Source organism: Bombina bombina, chromosome 6 (genome assembly GCF_027579735.1).
Source record: "Bombina bombina isolate aBomBom1 chromosome 6, aBomBom1.pri, whole genome shotgun sequence".
Lineage (NCBI taxonomy): Eukaryota > Metazoa > Chordata > Amphibia > Anura > Bombinatoridae > Bombina > Bombina bombina.
The window spans coordinates 734,055,843-734,077,008 of record NC_069504.1 but is presented as its reverse complement, the minus strand read 5'-3'; the positions used below and the strand labels follow the sequence as shown (position 1 = coordinate 734,077,008).

Genomic DNA, 21,166 nt, shown 5'->3' with positions numbered 1-21,166 from the left:
CACGAGTACGTAAAACCAGCTCAAAGCAGCGCTGGTATTGGAGTGCGGTATGGAGCTCAATTTTGCTCTATTCTCACATATTGCTTGCTAACGCCGGGTTTATGAAAACCTGTAATAGCAGCGCTATAGGGAGGTGAGCGTGGAAATAACTTGCAAGTTAGCACCGAGCCGCTTATATCGCAAAACTCGTAATCTAACCGAAAGTAAGTTAACTAACTTTTCATAACTCACTACCCATAATAATAGGTGTCCCCTTTTAAAGGAAGGGTATGGACAGAAGTTAATCCCACCCACTTTTAAAGGTGATATAAGGTCACTGCTTGATAAAACATTTATGGGAAATGTAGTGAACTAAATCATTTAAGCAAGTGTAAGTGAGGAGTGCCATTAAGGGACATTAAACACTATCGGCTAGATTTAGAGTTTTGTCGGTAACGACCCGCGTAGCTAACGCTGGCTTTTTTTCTCCCGCACCTTTTAAATACCGCTGCGTTAGGCTCCAAAAAGGGAGCGTATAGCATATTTACCGCCACTGCAACTCTCAATACCAGCGGTGCTAACGGACGCGGCCAGCTTAAAAAACGTGCTCGTGCACGATTCCCCCATAGAAAACAATGGGGCATTTTGAGCTGAAAAAAAACCTAACACCTGCAAAAAAGCAGCGTTCAGATCTTTTTTATTTTTTGTACTTTAGTTAGTTTATTTAATTGTATTTATTTGTAGGTATTGTATTTAATTAATTTATTGATAGTGTAGTGTTAGGTTTAATTGTAGATAATTGTAGGTATTTTATTTAATTAATTTATTGATAGTGTAGTGTTAGGTTTAATTGTAACTTAGGTTAGGATTTATTTTACTGGTAATTTTGTAATTATTTTAACTAGGTGGCTATTAAATAGTTCTTAACTATTTAATAGCTATTGTACCTGGTTAAAATAATCACAAAGTTGCCTGTAAAATAAATATTAATCCTAAAATAGCTACAATATAATTATAATTTATATTGTAGCTATATTAGGGTTTATTTTACAGGTAAGTATTTAGCTTTAAATAGGAATAATTTATTTAATAAGAGTTAATTTATTTCGTTAGATTTAAATTATATTTAACTTAGGGGGTGTTAGGGTTAAGGTTAGACTTAGCTTTAGGGGTTAATAAATTTATTAGACTAGCGGTGAGGTCCGGTCGGCAGATTAGGGGTTAATACTTGAAGTTAGGTGTCGGCGATGTTAGGGAGGGCAGATTAGGGGTTAATACTATTTATTATAGGGTTAGTGAGGCGGATTAGGGGTTAATACATTTATTATAGTGGCGGTGAGGTCCGGTCGGCAGATTAGGGGTTAATAATTGTAGGTAGGTGGAGGCGACGTTGGGTGCGGCAGATTAGGGGTTAATAAATATAATATAGGGGTCGGCGGTGTTAGGGGCAGCAGATTAGGGGTTCATAGGGATAACGTAGGTGGCGGCGGTGTGCGGTTGGCAGATTAGGGGTTAAAAAATTTTAATAGAGTGGCGGCGATGTGGGGGGACCTCGGTTTAGGGGTGCATAGGTAGTTTATGGGTGTTAGTGTACTTTAGAGCACAGTAGTTAAGAGCTTTATGAACCGGCGTTAGCCCAGAAAGCTCTTGACTTTTTTCTGCGGCTGGAGTTTTGTCGTTAGATTTCTAACGCTCACTTCAGCCACGACTCTAAATACCAGCGGTAGAAAGATCCCATTGAAAAGATAGGATACGCAAATGGCATAGGGGGATCTGCGGTATGGAAAAGTCGCGGCTGCAAAGTGAGCGTTAGACCCTTTCCTGACTGACTCTAAATACCAGCGGTAGCCCAAAACCAGCGTTAGGAGCCTCTAACACTGGTTTTGACGGCTAACGCCAAACTCTAAATCTAGCCGTATGAGATGGTAATATAAAATGATAAATTGTGTATATATATATATATATATATATATATATATATATATATATATATATATATATATATATATATATATATATATATGCAATATACTTTCCTTATTTATTTTGTCCCCTTTTTCTGTTATTCCATTCTGAAATTGTGTGATTTTTTGTTTTCAGTTCCTGTTAGAAATGGATGTACAGAACACTGTTATATCCACACAGTCAGTGGCTACACACTCTAGTGACCTAATTATAACGGTCTCTAATTGGCCACAGCAGAGAAAGTAACCTAAGTAACAACATGGCAGCTCCCATTGTTTGTTTTATAGACACTAAAACTTTACACTTATTTTGTCAATATTTAAACAGCTAATGAACTCATATACATCTGCATGTTATTCTCAGACAAATCTTATTTGAATGCATCATTCTATCTAGTATTTATTTAGTGCTTAATGTCCCTTTAATTTCCTTTAACACTGGCCCACCCCTGTAGTACTCACCAATAAAGAGCTACAAAACCACAAAATATAAGATTAAGCAGAGAAAATAGAAAACTAAGTTTAAGTAAATCATGTTTTATTTTGAAGCTAAAACACAATGCAGAACCAGCTGCCAAATTAGTGCTTGCTTCTGAATGCATGAGGCAAAGTCAACACCTGCTTTCCTCAAAAGAAATATTTACTTCAGTTGCTCTTGTAGAGTGAGTCTTAAGCCCTTGCAAAATAGGCACCTTCGTTTATTGATAGGTTGAAATCAAGAATGGACAATCCACCAGCTTACATTTATGGTTTCATATTTTTGTTTGTATTGGACTTTTTTTGCCACTTTGGACACATTGAAAGGAAAAATATGTTTGATAGAATAGCCAAGACAATGAATATGAATGTCTCTAAGTTTTTTTGGATCCTACAGATAACAGAAAAGGGCATAGGGCATGTGTCTGGACTGTTGTCTGTTTGCATATATATGGCATGCATACAAATGGTGCAAGGCCATCATTTTGTTTTATAGGTCCATGGACATAGAGCTGGCATTAAGCAGGTACAGGGAGTCATTTGTCTAATCTAGGGTCTGTGGGCATATAGCTGGCCAAGAGATGGCTTTAGGTACATTGTGTCTGGTCATGGTTCTGTGGGCCTAGATTTGGCCTTGGGAACATTGTGTCTGGTCAGGGTTCATGTGTGCATATAGCTGACCTAGAGTTGGCCTTGGGAACATTGTGTTTGATCAGGGTTCTGTGGGCATATATACCTGTCCTAGAGTTGGCCTTAGGTACATTGTGTCCAGTCAGGGTTCTGTAGCCATATAGCTGGCCTAGATTTGGCCTTAGGCACATTGTGTCTGGTCAGGGATCTGTGGGCATATAGCTGGCCTAGAGTTGACCTTGGGTACATTGAGTCTGGTCAGGGTTCTGTGAGCATATAGCTGGCCTAGAGTTGGCCTTGGGTACATTGTGTCTGGTCAGGGTTCTGTGGGCATATAGCTGGCCTAGAGTTGGTCTTAGGTACATTGTGTCTGGTCAGGGTTCTGTGGGCATATAGCTGGCCTAGAGTTGGCCTTAGGTACATTGAGTCTGGTCAGGGTTCTGTGGGCATATAACTGGCCTAGAGTTGGCCTTGGGAACATTGTGTCTGATCAGGGTTCTGTGGGCATATAGCTGGCCTAGAGTTAGCCTTGGGAACATTGTGTCTGATCAGGGTTCTGTGGGCATATAGCTGGCCTAGAGTTGGCCTTAGGTACATTGTGTCCAGTAAGGGTTCTGTGGCCATATAGCTGGCCTAGATTTGGCCTAAGCCACATTGTGTCTGGTCAGGGTTCTGTGGGCATATATATCTGGCATAAAAGTCTAATGGCTAACATATTGCTCTGCTAGTTTAGAGCAGACTTTCTTGCATTCAATGATTTAATATTTGGGCACCTTGGTTATCTCCGCCCATATTAAGGTCTAGAGTTAGCCTTGGTCTAGAGTCTAGCTGGCCTAGAGTTAGCCTTGGGAACATTGTGTCTGATCAGGGTTCTGTGGGCATATAGCTGGCCTAGAGTTGGCCTTAGGTACATTGTGTCTGGTCAGGGTTCTGTGGGCATATAGCTGGCCTAGAGTTGGCCTTTGGTAAATTGTGTCTGGTCAGGGTTCTGTGGGCATATATATCTGGCATAAAAGTCTAATGGCTAACATATTGCTCTGCTAGTTTAGAGCAGACTTTCTTGCATTCAATGATTTAATATTTGGGCACCTTGGTTATCTCCGCCCATATTAAGGTCTAGAACCTTAATCTGTTGGTGCCTACCACACCACAATCCGGAAAGAAGGCTGTTGTAAGGAAGGAGCTGTGGTCAGTGGTTGGAATGGCTACTAGCAGCATCTCTACCTTGCCAGCTGTGCTGTATGATGGTGGCAGTAGCCAGTTTCCTCCAGGGAATTATGTGACCAATAGACTAAACTGCCAGAATGAAGGCTACTTGTATTTTTTATTTATTTTTTGGAAAAATCTAGTATCAGACATTTTGTAAATGAATGACAAGTGCCCGGGCTCTGGCTGCATCATAAATTATATAGAAATAAAACTCGTAGATGTTAATATTTAAAAAAAAAAGAACAACATACTGACCATCTGTGCCCAGATGTTGTGTCGTTCACGGAGTTGTTTATTACCTTTACAACATTTTCAGGTTTGACTGCACTCAAGAATAAGAACAACATACTGACCATCTGTGCCCAGATGTTGTGTCGTTCACAGAGTTGTTTATTACCTTTACAACATTTTCAGGTTTGACTGCACTCAAGAATAAAGTGCGCACTCATTTTAGTCACTTGGCCAAGATCAATCTTGAAAAAGCCCTGAAGAGGGAAAAACGCGTTTATGTGTTGCAACTGTTATTGACTGTAATCTGTGTGTAGCTGGAGCTACAACATTCAGAATCGAGGAGTGTGAGAATTGCTTACACGGTTAGCCGATTTTAACATCTCTGCTATTAAACTTTGGGACTGCCGATCCTCTGACAAATTATTGGAGAACCCGTTTACCAAGTGCTCTATATTTGCTGTATTCTGTTTGGCACTAAGAGCAGATACCACTCGCTGGGAAATTTGACATATTACAGCTGGAGGATTCAACGATTACCGTTACTAGCTGTTCTGTATTCTGAACCAATCCGGAGGCTTACTTTGGACAGCGCCCATATAGGTGACGTCATCCCGTAAACGGCTGTAATCCACTCACGGAGGATACCGAATATACACAGACCGGGGTAAGCCTTTGTTTGCTAGCAAACCAACTTTTGTTTGGACTATCCCTTTGTGATTTGGGACTTGTTATAACAATTTAAGAAGTATCATCACGGACCCGATTGTGCAAGTAAATTTTTATATGGTGGCAACCTAGTTTTTCTTATTACGGAGACGTCCATTTTTATAGTAATATAACCCAATGCAGATGTTCACTAATAAATATATTGTTACTTTTATATAATTAGTCAGCTTCTGTTTTTTAATTTACACTTCAACTATAATCGCTGATTTTTATGAAATACCCTCTCTTACCCTGATTTGTGCTCTCTTTGTTTACCACTGGTTATCTAATCCTTTGTATTAAATCACCTTTAGCTGTAGCGCTCCTGCATTTTTTTCTCTTTTTGTTTCACTATTACCTATATGAGGGACTCATAGGTTTGTTCAGGAGCTTAGTAATAATAATGTGATTTATATAAAAGAAAAAACTGAGGGGACGCGCTACTGAAGAAAAGAGTATAAGTGTAAGAATCGTGGTGTGTCTGCTTGGATAAAGAGTGGATGTTGTGCAAACAAAGGTAAGAAATTGGTTGAAAAACGAATTAGCAACTTATCTCAGTGTGTGGTAATTCTAAACACTATAATGTGTTCAAGGCAAGATAAAATATTGCTTTAAAATAACATAAGCATATAACAAAACAGGTGTACAATTTGACTATATATATATATATATATATATGTGGGTGAAACTCCCAGTGTCCAATAAACTTGAATAGTCCAAGCCCTAAAAAAGGGGGTAAGTGAAAACAAACAAAAAACAGTCCACTTCAAAGTAAAGGATATAGTGGCAATCAATAGGTCGTGATAACAAGGCTTGCTCCGCTTGTGTCCACGGTGTGATGGATCAATGAATCTGTGAGGATATAAAAGCAACAACGGGCGCCAACATAGTGTGAATCAGTTTACATCAACTGAGAGATAAAGTGTAAGAAATATACTCACAAGTGGAGTGGCACCTTGAATCAACAAGGTGCGTGCAGGCAGACTGACATTCAGAACCAGCAGTCAGTACGCTGGAGGTCTCACCCGGGAAACCTATGGATTGGTGATGACAGGTGTAGCTTGCGTCAGCTGTGGGTCGTTTGGGAAGCCGGATCACCAGTGGAGAGGTGCAAACAGCTGTGGATACTCTCCCCAAACAATAATGTTTGTACAGTCGGATTTGAGCCCAAATGAGCTGAAGAGTGGCAATCAATAGGTCGTGATAACAAGGCTTGCTCCGCTTGTGTCCACAGTGTGATGGATCAATGAATCTTCTGCTTCTACACGCAGGAGCTTGGTGATATCACCCTGCGCTCACTGGTCTAATCATTTTGCTATTTATCAAATTTGCTTCATTCTCTTGGTATTATTTGTTGAAAGAGCAGCAATGCACTACTGGTTTCTTACAGAACACTGGAAAACATTGGTCCCATCATTTCAGATTATTAAACATAAAATTAGGATCTGACTGGACCTCCTCATATGCTAATCCATAATCTTTCCATATACTCTTAATATATCTATTATGTATAAAATAGATTTATATAATTACAGATATAGGATGAATGACAGTACTGTATATATTTTATCTTCTGTTTAATGTTTTTTGGTCTACAAATAGGTACCTAGTTATAGCTTCTTTAAAGGGACACTGAACCCAATTTTTTTCTTTCATGATTCAGATAGAGCATGCAGTTTTAAGCAACTTTCTAATTTACGCCTATTATAATTTTTTCTTCATTCTCTTGCTATCTTTATTTGAAAAAGAAGGCATCTAAGCTTTTTTTTTTTTGGTTCAGAACTTTTTTTATTGGTGGATGAATTTATCCACCAATCAGCAAGGACAACCCAGGTTGTTTACCAAAAATGGGCCAGCATCTAAACTTACATTCTTGCATTTCAAATAAAGATACCAAGAGAATAAAGACAATTTTATAATAGGAGTAAATTAGAAAGTTGCTTAAAATGTCATGCTCTATCCGAATCACGAAAGAAATAAATTGGGTTCAGTGTCACTTTAAGACTGAATCCTAATGTGCATTATGACACTAGCTGTGGATCAATCCATGTCTAATTTACGTGAGATTAACACCCTTTATTGATGTGATTAGCTTATGTACAGCTTGCTGTTGTAACCTATTGTGTTTTTATTGCTATATTTTTTACTTTTTGTCTTTTTTTTTCCTCTCTATAAAATAAAAACATAAATTATGCTTACCTGATAATTTCATTTCCATCTTTGGGAGGAAAGTCCACTGCTTAATTTATTACTTGTGGGAATTAAGAACGAGGCCACCAGGAGGAGGCAAAGACACCCCAGCCAAAGGCTTAAATACCTCCCCCACTCCCCTCATCCCCCAGTCATTCTGCAAGGGAACAAGGAACAGTAGGAGAAATATAAGGTTATAAATGGTGCCAGAAGAATAAAATTAAATTTAGGTCCGCCCACCGGAGAAATGTGCGGGGACAGTGGACTCTCCTCCCACAGATGGAAATGAAATGATCAGGTAAGCATAATTTATGTTTCTTCTGTTATGTGTGATCAGTCCACGGGTCATCATTACTTCTGGGATATTATCTGCTCCCCTACAGGAAGTGCAAGAGGATTCACCCAGCAGAGTTGCTATATAGCTCCTCCCCTCTACGTCACCTCCAGTCATTCTCTTGCACCCAAAGACTAGATAGGAGGTGTGAGAGGACTATGGTGATTATACTTAGTTTTTAGAACTTCAATCAAAAGTTTGTTATTTTACAATAGCACCGGAGCGTGTTATTACCTCTCTGGCAGAGTTTGAAGAAGAATCTACCAGAGTTTTTCTTATGATTTTAACCGGAGTAGTTAAGATCATATTGCTGTTTCTCGGCCATCTGAGGGAGGTAAAAACTTCAGATCAGGGGACAGCGGGCAGTTGAATCTGCATTGAGGTATGTAGCAGTTTTTATTTTCTGAATGGAATTGATGAAAAAATCCTGCCATACCGTTATAATGAACATGTATGTATACTCTACACTTTAGTATTCTGGGGATGGTATTTCACCGGAATTACTCTGTAAAAGTACATTAAACCTTTTATTAGGTATTTTTCATGTTAAACGTTTTTGCTGGAATGTAGAATCGTTTGCATTAATGAGGTACTGAGTGAATAAATATTTGGGCATTATTTTTCCACTTGGCAGTTTGCTTGTTTTAATTATGACAGTTTCGTTTCTCTCTCACTGCTGTGTGTGAGAGGGAGGGGCCGTTTTTGGCGCTCTTTGCTACGCATCAAAAATTTCCAGTCAGTTACTCTTGTATTTTCTGCATGATCCGGTTCATCTCTAACAGAACTCAGGGGTCTTCAAACTTCTTTGAAGGGAGGTAGATTCTCTCAGCAGAGCTGTGAGACTTATATAGTGACTGTGATTTAAAACGTTGCTCTGTAATTTTTATGTTTAAAATTTAATTAGTGTTATTTTACTAATGGGAACAAACCTTTGCTAAAAAGTTGTGTTGTTTGTAAAGAGTGATGCTATAACTGTTTTTCAGTTCATTATTTCAACTGTCATTTAATCGTTTAGTGCTTCTTGAGGCACAGTACGTTTTTGTTAAATAAGATTGTAACCGAGTTGCATGTTTATTGCTAGTGTGTTAAACATGTCTGATTCAGAGGAAGATACCTGTGTCATTTGTTCCAATGCCAAGGTGGAGCCCAATAGAAATTTATGTACTAACTGTATTGATGCTACTTTAAATAAAAGCCAATCTGTACAAATTGAACAAATTTCACCAAACAGCGAGGGGAGAGTTATGCCGACTAACTCGCCTCACGTGTCAGTACCTGCATCTCCCGCCCGGGAGGTGCGTGATATTATGGCGCCTAGTACATCTGGGCAGCCATTACAGATAACATTACAAGATATGGCTACTGTTATGACTGAAGTTTTGGCTAAATTACCAGAACTAAGAGGCAAGCGTGATCACTCTGGGGTGAGAACAGAGTGCGCTGATAATTCTAGGGCCATGTCTGATACTGCGTCACAGCTTGCAGAGCATGAGGACGGAGAGCTTCATTCTGTAGGTGACGGTTCTGATCCAAGCAGATTGGATTCAGATATTTCAAATTTTAAATTTAAATTGGAAAACCTCCGTGTATTACTAGGGGAGGTCTTAGCAGCTCTTAACGATTGTAACACTGTTGCAATACCAGAGAAAATGTGTAGGTTGGATAAATACTTTGCGGTACCGGCGAGTACTGACGTTTTTCCTATACCTAAGAGATTAACTGAAATTGTTACTAAGGAGTGGGATAGACCCGGTGTGCCGTTCTCACCCCCTCCAATATTTAGAAAGATGTTTCCAATAGACGCCACCACACGGGACTTATGGCAAACGGTCCCTAAGGTGGAGGGAGCAGTTTCTACTTTAGCTAAGCGTACCACTATCCCGGTGGAGGATAGCTGTGCTTTTTCAGATCCTATGGATAAAAAATTAGAGGGTTACCTTAAGAAAATGTTTGTTCAACAAGGTTTTATATTGCAACCCCTTGCATGCATCGCGCCGATTACGGCTGCGGCAGCATTTTGGATTGAGTCTCTGGAAGAGAACCTTAGTTCAGCTACGCTGGACGACATTACGGACAGGCTTAGAGTCCTTAAACTAGCTAATTCATTCATTTCGGAGGCCGTAGTACATTTAACCAAACTTACGGCTAAGAATTCAGGATTCGCCATTCAGGCACGTAGGGCGCTGTGGCTAAAATCCTGGTCGGCTGATGTAACTTCTAAGTCCAAATTACTTAATATACCTTTCAAGGGGCAAACTTTATTTGGGCCCGGTTTGAAAGAAATTATTGCTGACATTACAGGAGGTAAGGGCCACGCTCTACCTCAAGACAAAGCCAAAGCTAAGGCTAGACAGTCTAATTTTCGTCCCTTTCGGAATTTCAAAACAGGAACAGCATCAACTTCCACTGCACCAAAACAGGAAGGAGCTGTTGCTCGTTACAGACAAGGCTGGAAACCTAACCAGTCCTGGAATAAGGGCAAGCAGGCCAGGAAACCTGCTGCTGCCCCTAAGACAGCATGAACCGAGGGCCCCCGATCCGGGACCGGATCTAGTGGGGGGCAGACTCTCTCTCTTCGCCCAGGCTTGGGCAAGAGATGTCCAGGATCCCTGGGCGCTAGAGATCATATCTCAGGGATACCTTCTAGACTTCAAATTCTCTCCCCCAAGAGGGAGATTTCATCTGTCAAGGTTGTCAACAAACCAAATAAAGAAAGACGCGTTTCTACGCTGTGTACAAGATCTATTATTAATGGGAGTGATCCATCCGGTTCCGCGGTCGGAACAAGGACAAGGGTTTTACTCAAACCTGTTTGTGGTTCCCAAAAAAGAGGGAACTTTCAGGCCAATCTTGGATTTAAAGATCCTAAACAAATTCCTAAGAGTTCCATCGTTCAAAATGGAAACTATTCGGACAATCTTACCCATGATCCAAGAGGGTCAGTACATGACCACAGTGGATTTAAAGGATGCTTACCTTCACATACCGATTCACAAAGATCATTACCGGTATCTAAGGTTTGCCTTCTTAAACAGGCATTACCAGTTTGTAGCCCTTCCATTCGGATTGGCTACGGCTCCAAGAATCTTCACAAAGGTTCTGGGTGCCCTTCTGGCGGTACTAAGACCGCGAGGAATTTCGGTAGCTCCGTACCTAGACGACATTCTGATACAAGCTTCAAGCTTTCAAACTGCCAAGTCTCATACAGAGTTAGTTCTGGCATTTCTAAGGTCGCATGGATGGAAAGTGAACGAAAAGAAGAGTTCTCTCTTTCCTCTCTCAAGAGTTCCATTCTTGGGGACTCTTATAGATTCTGTAGAAATGAAGATTTATCTGACAGAAGACAGATTAACAAAGCTTCTAAATGCATGCCGTGTCCTTCATTCCATTCAACTCCCGTCAGTAGCTCAATGCATGGAGGTGATCGGCTTAATGGTAGCAGCAATGGACATAGTACCCTTTGCACGCCTACATCTCAGACCGCTGCAATTGTGCATGCTGAGTCAGTGGAATGGGGATTACTCAGATTTGTCCCCCACTCTGAATCTGGATCAAGAGACCAGAAACTCTCTTCTATGGTGGCTTTCTCGGCCACATCTGTCCAGGGGGATGCCATTCAGCAGGCCGGACTGGACAATTGTAACAACAGACGCCAGCCTACTAGGTTGGGGCGCTGTCTGGAATTCTCTGAAGGCTCAGGGACAATGGAGTCAGGAGGAAAGTCTCCTGCCAATAAACATTCTGGAATTGAGAGCAGTTCTCAATGCCCTTCTAGCTTGGCCCCAGTTAAAAACTCGGGGGTTCATCAGGTTTCAGTCGGACAACATCACGACTGTAGCTTACATCAACCATCAGGGAGGGACAAGAAGCTCCCTAGCAATGATGGAAGTATCAAAGATATTTCGCTGGGCAGAGTCTCACTCTTGCCACCTGTCAGCAATCCACATCCCGGGAGTAGAGAACTGGGAGGCGGATTTCTTGAGTCGCCAGACTTTTCATCCGGGGGAGTGGGAACTTCATCCGGAGGTCTTTGCCCAAATACTTCGACGTTGGGGCAAACCAGATATAGATCTCATGGCGTCTCGCCAGAACGCCAAACTTCCTCGCTACGGATCCAGATCCAGGGATCCGGGAGCGGTTCTGATAGATGCTTTGACAGCACCTTGGAACTTCAGGATGGCTTATGTGTTTCCACCCTTCCCGCTGCTTCCTCGATTGATTGCCAAAATCAAACAGGAGAGAGCATCAGTGATTCTAATAGCACCTGCATGGCCACGCAGGACTTGGTATGCAGATCTAGTGGACATGTCATCCTGTCCGCCTTGGTCTCTACCTCTAAGACAGGACCTTCTGATACAGGGTCCATTCAAACATCAAAATCTAACTTCTCTGAAGCTGACTGCTTGGAAATTGAACGCTTGATTTTATCAAAACGTGGTTTTTCTGAGTCGGTTATTGATACCCTGATACAGGCTAGGAAGCCTGTTACCAGAAAGATTTACCATAAAATATGGCGTAAATACCTATACTGGTTTGAATCCAAAGATTACTCCTGGAGTAAGGTTAGGATTCCTAGGATATTGTCCTTTCTACAAGAAGGTTTAGAAAAGGGTTTATCGGCTAGCTCATTAAAGGGACAGATCTCAGCTCTGTCCATCTTGTTACACAAGCGTCTGTCAGAAAATCCAGACGTCCAGGCATTTTGTCAGGCTTTAGCTAGGATCAAGCCTGTGTTTAAAACTGTTGCTCCGCCTTGGAGTTTAAACTTAGTTCTTAACGTTTTACAGGGTGTTCCGTTCGAACCCCTTCATTCCATTGATATAAAATTGTTATCTTGGAAAGTTCTATTTTTAATGGCTATTTCCTCGGCTCGAAGAGTCTCTGAATTATCAGCCTTACATTGTGATTCTCCTTATCTGATCTTTCACTCAGACAAGGTAGTTCTGCGTACTAAACCTGGGTTCTTACCTAAGGTAGTCACTAACAGGAATATCAATCAAGAAATTGTTGTTCCATCCTTGTGTCCAAATCCTTCTTCAAAGAAGGAACGTCTTCTACACAATCTGGATGTAGTTCGTGCCCTCAAGTTCTACTTGCAGGCAACTAAGGATTTTCGACAAACGTCTTCCCTGTTTGTCGTGTACTCTGGTCAGAGGAGAGGTCATAAGGCTTCGGCTACCTCTCTCTCCTTCTGGCTTCGTAGCATAATTCGTTTAACCTATGAGACTGCTGGACAGCAGCCTCCTGAAAGAATTACAGCTCATTCTACTAGAGCTGTGGCTTACACTTGGGCCTTTAAGAATGAGGCCTCTGTTGAACAGATTTGCAAGGCTGCAACTTGGTCTTCGCTTCATACTTTTTCCAAATTTTACAAATTTGACACTTTTGCTTCTTCGGAGGCTATTTTTGGGAGAAAGGTTCTTCAGGCAGTGGTTCCTTCTGTATAATGAGCCTGCCTATCCCTCCCGTCATCCGTGTACTTTTGCTTTGGTATTGGTATCCCAGAAGTAATGATGACCCGTGGACTGATCACACATAACAGAAGAAAACATAATTTATGCTTACCTGATAAATTCCTTTCTTCTGTTGTGTGATCAGTCCACGGCCCGCCCTGTTTTTTAAGGCAGGTAAATATTTTTTAAATTATAATCCAGTCACCACTACACCCTTGGCTTCTCCTTTCTCGTTGGTCTTTGGTCGAATGACTGGAGGTGACGTAGAGGGGAGGAGCTATATAGCAACTCTGCTGGGTGAATCCTCTTGCACTTCCTGTAGGGGAGCAGATAATATCCCAGAAGTAATGATGACCCGTGGACTGATCACACAACAGAAGAAAGGAATTTATCAGGTAAGCATAAATTATGTTTTTCCATCTTAATGGGAGGAGAGTCCACTGCTTCATTCATTACTTGTGGGAACAAAAAAAACAGGAGGGAAAAAGGAGGCGGACCCTAAACTGAGGGCACCACAGCCTGGAGAACCTTTCTCCCAATAGCAGCTTCCGCCGAAGCGAAAACATCAAATTTATAAAATTTTTACAAAAGAATGTAAGGAAGATCAAGTGGCCACCTTACAAATCTTCTCCATAGAGGCCTCATTCTTAAAGGCCCAAGAAGGGGCCACAGCTCTAGTTGAGTGAGCCGTAATCCTCTGAGGAGGCTTGTGTCCCGCTGTCTCATTTGCCAGACGGATCATACTCCTCAACCAAAAGGATAGAGAAGTGGCAGAGGCCCTTTGCCCCCTGCACTTCCCTGAATACACAACAAATAAGGATTGAAGTCTGTCTGAACTCCTTCATGGCCTGAAGATAAAACTTCAAAGCCCAAACCACGTCCAGATTATGAAGTAACCTTTCCTTTGAAGAAGAAGGGTTAGGACACAAAGAATCAACTACTATTTCCTGATTGATGTTACGACTCAACACCACCTTGGGAAGGAATCCCAATCCAATGCGAAGAACAGCCTTATCTGCGTAAATAACTAAGTAGGGAGGTTCGCATTGCAAGGCCGCCAACTCAGAGACTCTGCGTGCCGATGCAATAGCCAGTAGGAATAGGACATGAAAGAATCTTAATGTCAAGCGCATGCATAGGCTCAAACGGAGCCCTCTGCAAAACCTTAAGAACCAAGTTTAAGCTCCAAGGAGGAGACTAATTCCTAAAGACAGGCCTGATCCTAACCAGAGCCTGAACAAAGGACTGAATGTCAGGAAGCTCTGCAACCTTCTTATGCAACAGAGCCTGAACAAAGGACTGAATGTCAGGAAGCTCTGCAACCTTCTTATGCAACAGTACAGATAAAGCCGAGATCTGTCCCCTTAGGGAACTGGCGGCAAGACCCTTATCCAGACCGTCCTGGAGAAAAGCCAAAATCCTGGATACCCTGACCTTGTGTCAGGGGTATCCTCGTTCCTCACACCAGGGCAAGTAGGTCCTCCACACCTTGTGGTAGATGCGCCGAGTGACCAGCTTCCTGGCCTGAACGAGAGTGTCAATCACTTTTTCCGAAAATCCTCTCTTGGCTAAGACTAGACTTCAATCTCCACGCAGTCAGCCTCAGAAAATCGAGATTTTGATGTAGAAAAGGACCTTGAACCAGCAGACCCCTGCGACAGGGTAACCTTCACGGCGGAGATGATGACATCCCCACCAGATCCGCAAACCACATCCTCAGCGGATACGACGGAGCAATCAGAGTAGCCAAAGCTTGCTCCTGCTTGATGCAACAAAGGAAATATGTAAATTAGGTTTAAGTCCCAGGGCACCACCAAGGCATCTATCAATTCTGCCTGGGGATCCCTGGATTGCGACCCGTATCTGGGTAGCTTTCAATTGAGTCTGGACACCATGAGATATATCTCTGGTGTCCCCCATCTGTTGCAGATCTCAGCGAACACCTCGGGATGGAGAGACCATTCCCCTGGATGAAACGTCTGTCTGCTCAGAAAATCTGCTTCCTAGTTGTCCACACCCGAAATGTGGATCGCTGAGAGCAAACAATATGTGAGTCTCTGCCCATTCCAGAATCCGAGATACTTCCCTCATGGCTAGGGAACTTCTTGTTCCCCCCTGATGGTTTATGTAAGCCACCGAGGTAATGTTGTCCCACTGGAATGTGATGAATCGAGATGACCCCAGGAGGGGCCAAGTCCTCAGAGCGTTGAATATCACTCAAAGTTCCAGAATATTTATAGGTAGACTCTACTCCTCTCGAGTCCATCTGCCCTGTGCCTTTTTGACACCCCAAACAGCTCCCCATTCTAATAGACTTGCATCCGTGGATGCTCTCAAGAAGGATGTCCCCCGTGACAGCTGACCCGGTTGGGTCCACCAAGATAGGGACTCCCTCACCGGTCTGTCCAGAGATATCTGTTGGGACAGATCTGAATGATCGCCTTTCCATTGTCTCAACATGCACAGCTGAAGAGGTCTGAGATGGAACCTGGCGAATGGAATGACATCTTTGCTGGATACCATGAGCCCGATCACCTCCATACACCTGGCCACAGATGTCCTGGAGGATGTCTGAAGAGCTAGACAGTTGGACGCAAGTTTGCAACGTCTCTGATCTGTCAAGAATATCTTCATGACTGAAGAATCTATTATCGTACCCAGGAATTCCACCCTGTTGCTGCTTTGTTTATCTTCCACTCGTGGGACCGAAGGAGAAGAGCTCTCGAGTGATCCTCCGCAAGACTGTAGGACGGAGCCTGGACCAGGATATCATCCAGATAAGGTGCCACTGCAATTCCCCTGGCTCTCGCTACCGCAAGTAGAGCTTCCCCGAACCTTTGTAAAGACTCTTGGGGCAGGCGCCAGACCAAACAGAAGGGCCACAAACTGGAAGTGCTGGTCCAGGAAGGCGAATCTTAGAAACCTGAAGTGATACCTGTGGATTGGAACGTGAAGGTAAGCGTCCTTCAGGTCTATAGTTGCCAAGAATTGCCCCTCTTGAACCAGGGGCAAAATTGACCTGATCGTCTCCATTTTGAAAGATGGAACTGACAAAAACTTGTTTAAGGCCTTTAGGTCTACAATTGAATGAAACGTGCCCCCCTCCTTTGGGACCACGAAAAGGTTTGAATTATACCCCAGACCTCTTTCTCCCGGAGGGACTGGGATGATTACCCTGAGAGATCCCTCACACACCCCAGGAAGGCGTCTCTCTTTTCTAGTCTTGAAGATATGTTTGACAGGAGGAACCTGTCTCTGGGCGGATATGACCTGAAACCTATCCTGTAACCCTGGGCTACGACCTCCAGAACCCAAGGGTCTATAACGTCTCTTCTCCAGGCCCCCGCAAAAAGAGTCTGCCCCCTACATGATCCGAGGACGGATCTGGGGCCGTCCCTTCATGCCGACTTTGACTTGACAGGCTTCTTGTTCTGCTTGGACTTGTTCCAAGAGTTAGCTGGTTTCCAAGATCCCTTGGACTGCTCAGACTTTGCGGCAGGCTGCTGGCGCTAAGACTTGTCCGCTCGAAAAGTAGACCCCTTAGGTTTAGCCTTCTTATCCTGAGGAAAGAAAGCAGCCTTGCAACCCGTGACTATAGATATGATGGAATCCAGGCCCGGGCCCGGGAAAGCAAGCAAGACTTGGAAGTCATGTCAGCAGACCACGACTTTAGCTACAGAGCCCTGCGGGCTAAAACAGAAAGACCTGATGTCCCACCTTAGGGACGTTTCCCCACAGTTCAAGCTGCGCGTCCGGAACAGGGAATAGCTTTTTAAAAGAAGAAGAGGGGGAAAAGGATGAGCCAAGTTTCTCCCATTCATTCTTAATTCATTCATTCTTAATAATGTTAGCCATCTTGACGGGAACTGGGAAGGCCTGGCCAATATGCCTAGAAGTAGCCGATTGCGACCCAGGAGCGACATCCTCCAAAAAGTCGGAGTTGTCCTCAGCGGATAATCTGTCTGAGACATCCAGCGGAGTCAAAGACCCCTGAGACGGATAGCAGTGCCATACCTTCCGCTTGCGCTTAGTAGGGCGAGGCATCGCATTAATGGCCCCAGAAACCGCCATCTGTAACTGATCGTCGAAGTCTAGAGGCCAAAGGGCCCTTCCTGTGGGAGGATTAGTAGTGCCCTGGGGAACTGCTTGTGTAATCTGAGATGATTGCAGGGAAAGCACCTTGTGGGGCGGAGAACCCTCAGAGGTGGAAGGCTCAGTCGTACTAAATATTTTATTCTTTTTGGATATAGCAATATTGTCAAAGCATATGGAACAGAATTGCGTAGGTGGTTCAACTGGAACCTCCTCACAATATACACAGTTAATAGGTTTAGATAAAGAGGAAGTATCCTCTAACATATCAGAGTCCTCCATAGCTTGCGCCTTTATTACGGATTTGATAAAAAGTTAAATGGCACCTTTATATCCCAATGGCCGGGCCACTACAAGAAACAGCTTTTGTCTCCTCCGAACGCAGGTTGAGAAAGAGGAAGTTACAGAGGCCACACCCGGTCACATGGAGTGCCATGCAGGACCACCCCTGCACTCGAGAGAGAGACGCGACAAAAAAGCCCTCCTCAATCTGTAAGGATTCCACTACATCTTTAACCTTTCACCAGCAGTCACATGACTCCTCCAGTCTCCACCTCTATTTAAGTCATCTCAACACCTTAAACAGGTGCCTAGTTATTAAGTTTTCTAGCTGAGCTCAGTCACGTCTGTGATTCACTCTGAGACTGGTTCTCACTTTTGGGATTACAACTTGCTTCCTAAACTACCTCCAACACCGATTCTAGTGACTTTTTAGTCAGAAGGATCATATATTTAACACAACTTTCTAAGCTATTGTGGACTGTTCTAACTACTATCGCATTCTCCCTCTGAAGCAACATCAAAGCGAAGTAGCAACTAATTGGCTATCTGCCATCAGGTCTGAGCGTAAACCACCAGTGACCTACTATTGCACTCACAAAGATTCAGAGGCTCCGTAATCTCTCCCGCTGTTTGGCTCAACCGGACCCGTTACGGGAGACAGGACACGGTGGAATCAGACACCTACTGGCCTGGCGTCTCACACCCCCTCTGACGTCAGAAGCTGGGCAGCATAGTCTCTCCTTACCTTGGCAGCTCTCGGACTCTGAAGATAACCTGATATTCCAAACTTGGCTAGTTAAGTATGCAACTTACTTATTACATGTTTGCAACAAAATAGTTTCCTTTTGCTTGCAACTTTAACCTCCTGATACTTAACAACTTCACTGACACTATTTTAGGACTAAACTAAAAATTTTGGTTCTTTCTGTTAAGTGATACATTCATATCATTACTATTGTCTGCAGTTGAGATCTATACTAAAGTCAAGCATTATACAATCTCTCGCTAAATGAACTGACTGTTCCACACTGACAGAGCCTCATCTCACACAAATGCAGCAGAAACACAATAAACAATATTATGCATAATAAAATCCCCCCTGTTCCATAATCCCCTTCTGAGGGTATTACCCTAGATTCTATAAAGATAAAGGAGCCACACTGTGACCCTGTCTTCTTACGTTATCAAATATATATATAAATGAAACGATCTTACCAGAATCAACACCGTGGAACAGGAACATGGCCTTTCAAGTGTGGCAGGGTAGTAGCATCGCTCCTGACATAGGGGTCCATTTATTAATGTCCGCCGCACATCAATAAATGCTGACCGCATACGCTGTTGGAATTTATAATTGCACCAGCCGTTCTGGTGAACTGCTGGTGCAATACCACCAATTGGCCGCTAGTAGGGGTGTCAATCAGCCCGATCATGTTCGATCAGGCGGATTGCTGTCCGCCACCTCAGAAGTGGTGGACAAGTTAAGGAGCAGCGGTCTTAGGACCGCTGCTTCTTAACTTCCCCTTCAGCCGGAACTGAAGCGGAGTGGGTCGGAGGCAGCATCCGCTACTTCCTAAATAGACCCCATGGACTTGAGAGAAGAAAAGCAGGCAGCGAAACTGGTCAACGCTGATTGCTAATGGAGCTGTTAATCTGAGTCGGGATGGGTTCGCAGAAAGACTCTCTCTGCATCTCCGGACTCTAACATTCACCCATGCTCTCACTGAGAGGCTGACAGGGCTACTTAAAACTCCAGTCCCATTTCGAAGAGTACTACCCTCCATAAGAGACTATCGAAAATTTCTGACACTTCTCTGCCAACCTCCTGTGACGAAAGGCAAAGAATGACTGGGGGATGAGGAGAGTGGGGGAGGTATTTAAGCCTTTGGCTGGGGTGTCTTTGCCTCCTCCTGGTGGCCAGGTTCTTAATTCCCACAAGTAATGAATGAAGCAGTGGACTCTCCTCCCATTAAGATGGAAATGATGAGTAGTAACCATACTCTTGTAGTTGTAATCAGCAGTTTAATGTGCCTTTTATTATGGTGAATTTTACCTGAACCTGTAGTATTCTACACAGTGATTGGTGAGCAGAACATTAGCTCATTTACATGAATTGCAACAGGCTTTTCAAGGTGTGAATCCTTAAACTGTTTTTGATCTGCATTAATTTGCAACCTCTGTTAACAAGAAAAAAGACAGTCAATGATTTTAAAACATTTCTTTTGTAATGGAGATCTATGCTATGAGTATTCCTTTCGATGTGATATGCATTGCATGTATGTGGGGATGATATTATTAAAGGACCACTGAATGCTGTAGAATCGCATAATTAACAAGTGCATAACAAAAAGACAATGATTTGACACCTACTCTGATTTTCAAATAAGCAGTAGATTTTTTCGGACAAATTATTATCTTCTCCCATTTTCTGCCACCCTCTGTATCATGTGACAGACATCAGGCAATCACAGACTAGCATACATATACCCTGTGAGCTTGTGCACATGCTCAGTAGGATCTGGTTCTCCAGAAAGTGTGAATATAAAAAGGCTGTGCAAAATTTGATAATGGAAGTAAATTGGAAAGTTGTCTTAAAACTGCTGCTCTATCTGAATCATAAAAGTTTATTTTGACTTGGGTGTCCCTTGAATAGGATGAAGTACTCATGATGCAGGAGGCAAAGTCTGAGTGCTGGGGGAGTTGGTACCTTCCTGCAGGAAGGTTGGAGAGAGGAGAGACACTAGTGGAAGGTCTGTGCCGGGAGGTCAAGGAAGAAACTGGTCTCCTGTGTGAACCTCTCACTTTACTGGCTGTGGAAGAGAGAGGAGCCGCCTGGGTCCGTTTTGTATTCTTGGCCAAGGAAACAGGTACCTTTAACTGTATATATGTTATAGTATTACATACATAGTTTCATGTAATGCACCTTACTCTAATTACATACTATACATATGTTATAGTATTACATACATAGTTTCATGTAATGCACCTTACTCTAATCACATACTATACATATGTATAACTTATAGTATTACATACATAGTTTCATGTAATGCGCCTTACTCTAATTACATACTATACATATGTTATAGTATTACATACATAGTTTCATGCAATGCACCTTACTCTAATTACATACTATACATATGTTATAGTATTACATACATAGTTTCATGTAATGCGCCTTACTCTAATTACATACTATACATATGTTATAGTATTACATACATAGTTTCATGTAATGCACCTTACTCTAATCACATACTATACATATGTATAACTTATAGTATTACATACATAGTTTCATGTAATGCGCCTTACTCTAATTACATACTATACATATGTTATAGTATTACATACATAGTTTCATGTAATGCACCTTACTCTAATTACATACTATACATATGTTATAGTATTACATACATAGTTTCATGTAATGCACCTTACTCTAATCACATACTATACATATGTATAACTTATAGTATTACATACATAGTTTCATGTAATGCACCTTACTCTAATTACATACTATACATATGTTATAGTATTACATACATAGTTTCATGTAATGCACCTTACTCTAATTACATACTATACATATGTTATAGTATTACATACATAGT

The 21,166-nt window shown here is 42.4% G+C and overlaps 1 protein-coding gene across 1 annotated transcript in view; it reads left to right on the top strand.

Annotated features, from left to right (window-relative positions):
- NUDT18 (nudix hydrolase 18) overlaps positions 1–21,166 on the top strand; it is a 90,859-nt gene that overhangs the window by 27,186 nt on the left and 42,507 nt on the right. Inside the window, exon 3 of the mRNA XM_053717956.1 lies at positions 20,200–20,413. Within this exon, the coding sequence (XP_053573931.1) occupies positions 20,200–20,413 (214 nt within the window). The remainder of the gene's footprint in view (positions 1–20,199; positions 20,414–21,166) is intronic.